Source organism: Dermacentor silvarum, chromosome 5 (genome assembly GCF_013339745.2).
Source record: "Dermacentor silvarum isolate Dsil-2018 chromosome 5, BIME_Dsil_1.4, whole genome shotgun sequence".
NCBI classification, from domain to species: domain Eukaryota; kingdom Metazoa; phylum Arthropoda; class Arachnida; order Ixodida; family Ixodidae; genus Dermacentor; species Dermacentor silvarum.
The window spans coordinates 24,400,959-24,410,597 of NC_051158.1; the positions used below are offsets into that span (position 1 = coordinate 24,400,959).

The window sequence follows — 9,639 nt, forward strand, 5'->3', positions numbered from 1 at the left end:
GGCCCAAGTAGTTTAGCTTCTAAAGAACTTCGTACGTAGCACGATATACAAGGGAACTGCACACGCTAGATTCATACAAAATGTGTGCGTGCGTGTGTGCGTGTGTGTGCGTGCGTGCGTGCGTGTGTGTGTGGTGTGTGTGTGTGTGTGTGTGTGGTGCGTGCGTGTGTGTGCGCGTGCGTGCGTGCGTGTGTGTGTGCGTGCGTGCGTGCGTGTACGTGCGTGTGTGCGTGTGCATGTGTGTGTGCGTGCGTGTGTTGTGCGTGCGCGTGTGGCGTGTGTGCGTGTACGTGTGTGTGTGTGTGTGTGTGTGCTGTGTGTGTGTGTGTGCGTGTGTGTGTGTGTGCGTGCGTGCGTGTGTGTGTGTGTGCATGCGTGCGTGCGTGTGTGTGTGCGTGCGTGTGTGCGTGTGCAAATGTGTGTGTGTGTGTGTGCGTGCGTGTGTGTGTGTGTGTGTGTGTGTGTGTGCGTGTGCGTGTTTGTGTGTGTGAGAGAGAGAGCGCGCGAGAGGGATAGAAGTCTAACGATGTGTCAGTACTCTTATAGTTCAGCTGCAAGAGTGGTGTGACGGGCGTGCTTGCTGGTGCAGATATGCAGAGACCCGGTCTATATGACGAACATGGACTGTAAACCCAAGGACGTAGAGGACGGTTGCATCACGTTCAACAAGCAACGGGAGATGATCGTGGTGTGGGACGATCATAACTCCACGAGGAGAAAGGTATGCGCACGGCTGAGATATGGGCGCGAATATTCCAAGAGCGGGTCAAACATCATGTTCCAATCGGAATATAGCTGTTCTCGAAAATAGGGATTTCTTTTTTTCCGATGAGCAGTTTTCATTCAGCCAGCACTGATGGTGTAGCGTGGTGGGGCCACGGAGAAATTGGCATGGCAACTACGGCGCGCGGCCGCGATGTTATCGCACTTGGACTTCATACGGAGCATCACGGCGACGCCGACGACGACGCCGGGAATGCGGCTACAGTGTCCCCATAATTGCTACTCAATAAAACAGGAGCCAACTAGGGCAGTTCAGGACCAAGACCCTTATGGTCACTTAATTCTTTTTAGCTCGGTAATGATCATGAGAAAATTTACAGAAGAATAAAAGTGGGTTGGAGTGCATACGGCAGGCATTACCAAATCCTGACTGGGAGCTTACCACTGTCGTTGAAAAGTAAAGTACAATCATTGCATTCTACCGGTGCTAACATATGGGGCATGCAGAAACTTGGAGGTTAACAGAGAAGCTCGACAACAAGTTAAAAAATCGCACAAAGAGCGATGAAAATCGTTAGGCCTAACGTAAAGAGACAGGATGAGAGCGTTGTGGATCGGAGAGCAAACGGAGATAGCCGATATTCTAGTTGACATTAAGAGGAACAAAATGGAGCTTGGCAGGCCATGTAATGCGTAGGATGGATAACCGGTGGACCATTAGATTTACAGAATGGATACCAAGAGAAGGGAAGCGCAGTCAAGGACGGCAGAAAACTTAGTGGAGTGATGAAGTTAGGAAATTTGCAGGCGCAAGTTGGAATCAGCTACATATATAGCGCAAGACAGGGGTAATTGGAGATCGCAGGGAGAGGCCTTCGTCCTGCAGTGCACATAAATACAGGCTTGATGATGATGATGAATTCGGTAATGGTAGCGCCTGGACGCAAATGCGTTTTAATCTTTTTTCTTCTTTTTTTTTGTGAACAATATTCAAGATGCCGCTCTTCAATGAACCTCTTTGACGCCAACTTGGGTCAGTGCATATGTGCCACTGCGTACGGCACGTGCCGCCTATTCAGCGACAGAAAAAGATCCTTTAGAATTTATTTGATGCTGACTTGGCTGTTATTTGCCGAGTGGTTTGGCTTTCAATGTGCGATCCTACGTACCTGTACAACTCCTAAGCGTGCGTTGTCGTTGCAGCCTTCATCTTATAATTAACGGTCTATAGGAAAGGCGCCGATTTGCAATAATATAAATCACGGTAAGCGAAGCCACGCAGCTGAGCAACAGTGTTGCCGCCGGAAAGACACGTTGGGCCAAATCTAGCAACAGCACAGTGTTGCCTGCAGCTTCTCCGACGGCTGCGGTACTTTCCAGGTTCCAGTGACTTTAAGAGGAGCTAAGAGGGTGGGAAGTAAGGTGGTATCAAAAAAAAAAAAAGTTGGCGCAGTTTCACCTGAAAGGCGAAGCATCAATTGCGATAGCAAACTTGTAGAGAGCTATACGGAGTAATGATATTAGCTTTATCAGCTGTATAAACTTGGACATGCAGCAGCATCGGCAACACGCAGAAGTGTTGTCGACGCCATCGGCGTTTTGCCCGCGTTCGCTCAAAATGCGTGCGGCGTTGGTGACTGTTGCCGGAGCCTCTGATATAAAAAGTTGTCGCAGTTTCACCTGAAAGGCGAAGCATCAATTGCGATAGCAAACTTGTAGAGAGCTATGCGGAGTAATGATATTAGCTTTATCAGCGGTATAAACTTGGACATGCAGCAGCATCGGCAGCACGCAGAACTGTTGTCGACGCCATCGGCGTTTTGCCCGCGTTAGCTCAAAATGCGTGCGGCGTTGGTGACTGTTGCCGGAGCCTCTGATATAAATAGGCACTTGGTGCCGCAGCTAAACGTCGCCTCCCTTCCCTCCCCCTCCCCCACGGCCTCTCGAGCGTCTGAAGAAGGCACGTTTGCTCTACATATATGGTGATTGTAAAGGAGAAAAGAGACGCCTACTTCAGCAGCCCTTAAGCGAGCACGGCGCAGAACGCGCGTTTGTTCTCCGCCGTGCGTTCACTCCCCGTGAAAGACGCGCCCCTCGCGCCCTTTCACTCGCACATACAGCGTTCGGCGCGCGGCGACGATTTCATCTCCAAATGACGTCATACGGAACCTCACGGCGACGGCGACGGCAACGGCGACGCCGACGGCAAAAATCTGCTTTTGAGTGTCCATATAATTGCTATCGCAATAATAGGCACTTGGTGCCGCAGCTAAACGTCGCCTCCCTTCCCTCCCCCTCCCCCACGGCCTCTCGCGCGTCGGAAGGAGGCGCGTTTGCTCTACATATATGGTGATTGTAAAGGAGAAAAGAGACGCCTACTTCTACAGCCCTTAAGCGAGCACGGCGCAGAACGCGCGTTTGTTCTCCGCCGTGCGTTCACTCCCCGTGAAAGACGCGCCCCTCGCGCCCTTTCCCTCGCACATACAGCGTTCGGCGCGCGGCGACGATTTCATCTCCAAATGCCGTCATACGGAACCTCACGGCGACGGCGACGCCGACGGCAGAAATCTGCTTTTGAGTGTCCATATAATTGCTATCGCAATAAAACTAAGGTGGCATCAAAAAACGCGCGAGAGAGGAGCCCGGCGCCGTACACGACTCGTACGTGAAGGGTTTCGGCGGTGGCAATACAGTGTGTCGCTACATATCTTCAGTGCTAATCGCATTAAGGGGAAGCTTTAACTCGCAGCCTCCTATCTAAGTACAAAGGAAAGGGGAAATCGTTTTTCTCGGCAACCACTGCGCCAAGTTTGACGAGGTTTGTTGCATTTAGATAAAAAAGAAAGTTAAATTCTAGTGACTGTTAGTAGCGTATTGTTTAGGCCGTCAACGTTTTGAACAAAACTGTTGAAAATAAAAATAAAAAAATTCTGAAAACGAAACTGTGAAGTATACCACTCGGTAACTCTGCAATAAAAAACGATATAATTCTGTAAATTGCATATAACTGATCTATTATACATGGCGCTCAAGTAGACCACGAATATGCGAGTATGACTTTTGAAAAACCCTTGTAAGCAATGTGACAAATTCACGTAAGATATAAATTTATGTATTGAATTTGTCCGCTTTATATGCTCTAAGAATTAACTATGATATATGTTCATGGTGCAGGGCTACGAATTTGTAAACTTCCTGCTTGTATATTTTTTTTGTTAAAGCTTACCAATTTTTTAACGTTCCTCCTAAAACATGCAGGCCTTAAATCGAAATTCCGCTTCCAACAGTCACTGGAATTTGCCTCTCTCTCTAAAATGCAACACATTTCGTTCAAATCAGCCCGCCGGTTATCTCGTAAAAGCGTTTCTGCGTTCTACAACGTACTCGAATAGGCAGCATCAGAGTTGGGTCCGATCTATGAAGCTTCCTCTTAGCCTATAGACACTCACCGTGAGAAAGGGTTCTGCCGTAATTTCTATCTATAGGTCTATGATAGGACCTGCTAAACCTATGCGTTGCGCGGTCGTCGCGAGCGCAGATATGCACCTCCCGGAAGAACCTAACGTTCCTCTACGGCGTGATGGCGTACGCGATCGACTACGACGACTGGAACTACGAATGCCCGCAGCTGAGCCCGTACGGCCCGTACAGCCGGTTGCGGCTACTCTACAAGCTGAACGACTACCTGCGCGGCTACTTCTACAGCGAAGACGACTATCCCGGCTGCATGAAGGTCGAGCCCGACTTCGTCTCGGTCGAAGACTTCCGCAAGATCAAAACCTGGCCGGAAGGGGGCGTCTGAGGCAGGACGGGACCAGCGCGAGCATTGGTCGAGCGAGGACGTGGTCGAGGACGAGGACGCGACAACGAGGCTGAGCTGCGCCAATAAAATGCGTTGTCTGATGCGTCCAGAGTCGCGAATTTCTTTATAGGAGGAAGGTTTATAACCTCGGGGACCAGCTCCGATTTTCTTCTTCGTATACTTGTTACGTATGCATATCGGCGACTAGTCTTTAGTGAATGAGTTTGGGAGTTGTAAACTTTGCGCTTTACTTGGAACCTGTTAATTTTCGGCAATTTTCGTTAAAAAATAATGGATGCCACAGAAGCGGGGAGAATTACCCTTTCAGTGCCGAGTTTTATCGGAGGTGATGCTCCTCCAGCGTCGTGTTTTATTTTTATTTTTCATCGGATATCAAGCGAACACAACGGGTAATATTAGGTTACGCACGAGGGGAAAAAATTACCCTGATAATGGCAAATGCTCTCTTAGCATGGTCATTACATTTGTCTTCGTTTTGTATCTCTTACCTATACTTTTGTTCTGCGCACGCTTCCGCAATAGCACTGTCTTGTCAGGGTAAAAAAAATCAAAGCCCCCTTTCTTAAAGATGGTTGAACGCGAACCTTTCTCCTATGAAAACTGAATCAGTCAAAATCCAAAGCCAACGACCACGCAACGAAACCGAAAAATGCTGAGCGACCCGATGCGATGCATATGCGATTTGATTGCTTGTTTAGGATTGTATATATTGAACGTTGAAGTTGAATGAAGACACATTTCGTTAAGTTGCATAGCCTTTATTTTAGATCATGTAGCCGTTGATTACACGCACACATTCACACTTTCACGGACGACTCTACACTTGCACATTATTGCCTTGTGATCGCTTTGATAGACGGTCAGAGTCTCTGCCGTTGCCGATACACGGGATCAGCCTTACGGGCACGATCACGCTCGCGCTTACGTTCGCGGACGGCAGCCTCTTCTGCCGTGCGCTGCACCCACGATGACGGCAGCGAATGCATTGCGTGACGCGAGAAATGCAATGCAGATATATACAGTTCGTCTGGGTAGCGTGGAAAGATGGAAAGAAATAAATCACGTGTGGCTCATACCGGGGCCGCACATTTCAGCTCCGCTGGTTAACCATCAGTGCGGTGTGCATAGGCTGCGCCGGCGCCGGATCACGTGACGCGCTCGACCAATCAGGGTCGTTGGGTGCGTTGCGGGGAGGGAAAGGGAAGGAAAGGGGGTTAATGCACGCTCCGCCGGGCTTCCCTCGTCTCAGATCAGTTTCGGCGTCCGGATGGGAAGGCCGCGCGTGGTGCGCTCCGCCGAGGAGCAGGCTGCGTTTGAGCAACGGCGCCGCGAACTCGTTCGGGAAAGGGCTCGTCGTCGACGTGCCGATTCTAGCGTGAGGGCTTCAAGAGCCCCCGCGAAACGACAGCGAAGAACCGCGGACCCTGAGTTGCGGGAGCGCGATGTTGAGGCCAAACGTCAGTGAACAGCCGCCGACCCTGAGTTTAGGGTAAACGAAACGTTCCGTTTCGTTTACCCTAAACTACCCTACCCTAGACCCCTAGACAACACTGTCGCAGGCAGCGTTGTCTGCCACGTGGCAGTCTTGCCACGAGCTTCGCTTACCCCCATTTCTCCACAGGGTAAGGGCTAGCGAATTTTTTGACAGCTATGCTGTGTATGGCTAGGCGAAACCAAAATTCGTCCGTCCGATGTGCGCAGAAATGTGGGCCGATCCTGGTGATAGTGCAGAAAGGGTGCAAGCGCAATGGCACATAGCCCTGTGGACTCCGTGTGGTGGATTCCGTGTAGTGGGCTCCAGGACCTGTAACGCGCCCTTGAATTGCCCTTGTCACACATAAAAGAGAAAGAGAGACGCGCCATTGGCTGCGCCGTCATTGACGTCGTTCTCTCCGTCGCTGCCGAGCGCGCGTGCAGCAGCAGGGCTACCAACTCGAGGGAAATTTCCCAGATTAAGGTAGTTTTCAGGTCCATGTTGGAATGAAGGAAATCTTGCTAGTTTGAGAGAAATTTTGGGCTCCGTATATAGCTGGAATTTTATAGGCAATTTGCTTTTCGGGATAACATCGAATATCAGCGGTTTTGGCTACCTTTGGGTCATTCCCTCCAGCCGTATGGCAGTCTGTTATGCGATCATCTGGCAACACTGGAGCACTGAAGCAACTTTTTCTGCAAGAATTTGCAAAAACAAGTTATTAAACCAGTTCCATGTTCGGATGAACTGCATTAAATCTATAAGCCAAAGATGGGGCTTCATTTGTCAGTTTGTATCTCCCTGTAACACTTTACCCCGCCAATTTGCTTTGGCCACGGTTTCAGCCCGCAGAACAAATTCTTACAAAATTCACGCGAGCTGTAAAGGTTATGTAATATTTCTCATCGTAAAAATGGAAGTGATGAAGAAAACAACGAATATTTAGTATTACAGTCTAACCCGGATACATCGAACCCATATATAACAACTATTGTGTACAACGAACAGTAGTAAAATCCTATATTGAAAATATTTGTATAAAATTTTTATTTAATTTATATATTGAAATACCTATATATCGGAACTTGTTGTGACCCCCTTCAGATTCGATGTATCCGGGTTCGACTGTATATAATTATTTGGGCAAGCGAGGGAAATTTCGGCCGATATAGGGAAATTTCAGGCGTCCGGTAGAGAAATTCCGACTTTCCGTGTTTGCAGCCCTGAGCAGCAGTTTCCCTCCGACTTCAACGTAGCTATAGCTATAGGCTTATTATTTTTTTTTCTTCGCATAAGCCGATTTGCGCATGCGCCTTTATTCATTGCGTGAGATGGGATTAGCACAACTATTGGCATGCCTAACGTCCTATGCGTCGACCCATCGATTCCCATACAATTGAACCTGGCAGGGCCCCGTATATAGCTGGAATTTTATAGGCAATTTATATATATATATTTTCGGGATAACATCGAATATCAGCGGTTTTGGCTACATTTGGGTTATTCCCTCCAGCCGTATGCTTATAGTTCTTGTGCGCGAAAGCCAATTTGCGAATGCGCGCTTATTCACCGCGTGAAATGGGGTCAGTACAGCCATTAGCACGAACATCGTTCTTTGTGTCGACCCATCGCTTTCCTTATACAAGTGGACCTGGCTTCGCTGACATTGTATGGCGCTATAGCTTAGCTTTTTTCTTTTTGCGCAAACCGTTTTCCGCATCCGCGGTTATTCATCACGTGAAATGGGGTCAGCCGAACCGTTAGCACGCCTATCGTTGTATCCGTCGACCCATCGCTTTCCATACAAGTCACTGAACCTCGCTGCGCTTACTTTGTGACGGGCTATATAGGTCCATAGTTTCCGAGCGCAGCTCTTAAGGCGCCCGTTTCTGCGTTGAGCGTCGGCGTGCCTCGGCGCCGTACCTCGTAATCGAGCGAACGAGCACAGCGAAAGATGAAAGCGAAGGCGGAGCGCAGCGGGAGATAAAAGGAAAAAAAAAAGAAGAGGCGGTTAAGCGGAAAAGGAGCGCATGGGAGACGGCCTGCGCATGCGCTCAGTTGCCGGCTGCCACGGCAACTGAGCGCATGCGCAGGACTCGGGATCTAGCCGTTTCCCACATTGGCGCATAACGGGAAACGGCTCGATCCCGCAGTCCACGCCAGCAGGCTCCAGTTTTGGCCGGCCGCGCCCAAGGGCGCCCAGCCGCAGCTCGCGCGTCCGTCCTGTTCTTCGTGCACAGTTGACTCTGATGCCGCTAATCATGTCGGCGTTCCCACAATATCTATTCACACCTTTGTGCTTCGATGCATAAAACGACGTTTTGTTAAGAAAATGACTGGCACGCCAATGCATTTCTCCGCAAAGTTAGAGAATTAATATCTCGACACTGGTGTCAGCCTGAGAATTAGCTCCAAGTGGATCCGAACTCCACGGCTAGAATTTGTAAATTGCAACATGGGTCATAAGGTAATTAGCTAAAAACTTAGTTGGTTAATTAGTCAATTAAGCATTTCAATTTTTTGTGCAAATAATGTCCGCCTCTTCGAGTAGACGAACTCATGAACTAGAATTGTGCTACCCGCCACAGGCAACCTTTAAACATTTTTGAAAATGTTCGCTGAAACACCTTGTATATAGAATTAACTCAGTAGCCGAAATGATGCCAAGCCGGATTCACTCGAAATCAGATTAAATAGAAGTCTAGAAGTCATGCGCAGCAGCGCCTATACTCGGACTCAAAGTACTAAAAAAAAAGGGAGAGTGCAGTTTGGCCGGGAAGGCGAAGCAGTATTAGTGATAGCGAAGTAGAAGACAATTAAGGAAGATTCTTACCGTGTAAATCCGTGTAAGGATCGCACCCTTGTAAGGGCCGCACCCCCAACTTGACCGCCAGTATTAAAAAACAAATCCAACCGAGAAGCAGTCGCGTTCCATGCGCTGATTCTGATCGGGCTCAACAGCGAATTGTCGCGTGCAGCTTACTTTCGCGCGTCGCTGTACTAGATGTCCAGAGGAGGCGATCGCGGAGGTTTACAGTGGATTTCATACTCGTAGTTGGAAAAATTAGGTCAAATGGCCCGGTCCCATGAAAGGTCCGTCAAAATCACAACAGAAAATTGCGGCCCTTACCGAGTCTATAGGTTATTTACAGTCGCCATATAAATTGTAGTAAACATAGTGTACTGCACGGACCATGTAAACCTGTAAATACCTCACCGGATGACCTCGAGCACTCGCTTTCACAACGCAAGCATTATCAAGAACGCCGGCAGCGCAGGCGGACAGTTCGTACAGCCGCGCGATTCAGCGCAACTCCGAAAATTAGATTCATCATCATTATCTGCCTATTTTTATGTCCACTACATACGGCCTCTGTCAGTGATCTGCCATGACCTCTGTCTCTTAACTCTGCAACACTAGGGGCGCAGAAAGACAGCCCGGCAAGGAAGACAGCGCGCATGAAGTTAGCAGCCATCCCTGCTCGCCCTTTATCATTGCACCCACCAAGGTTTACCAACAAATAGATATGACACGCGGGCCGCATAAGCGTCAGCCACGCAGTCATTCACAGCTACAGCAGGGCTAGAGGAGAAGAGGCGTGCTCTCCTTCCCATTCGC

General features: G+C 49.1%; 1 protein-coding gene across 1 annotated transcript; it reads left to right on the plus strand.

Moving 5' to 3' along the window:
* The first annotated feature begins 602 nt into the window (after window positions 1-602).
* On the plus strand, window positions 603-4,560 carry LOC125945561 (uncharacterized). Its single transcript, XM_049667540.1, has 2 exons — window positions 603-721; window positions 4,262-4,560. Exons 1-2 carry the CDS (start codon window positions 611-613, stop codon window positions 4,523-4,525), a joined length of 375 nt encoding a protein of 124 aa, XP_049523497.1. The 5' UTR covers window positions 603-610; the 3' UTR covers window positions 4,526-4,560.
* The last annotated feature ends 5,079 nt before the right edge of the window (window positions 4,561-9,639 follow it).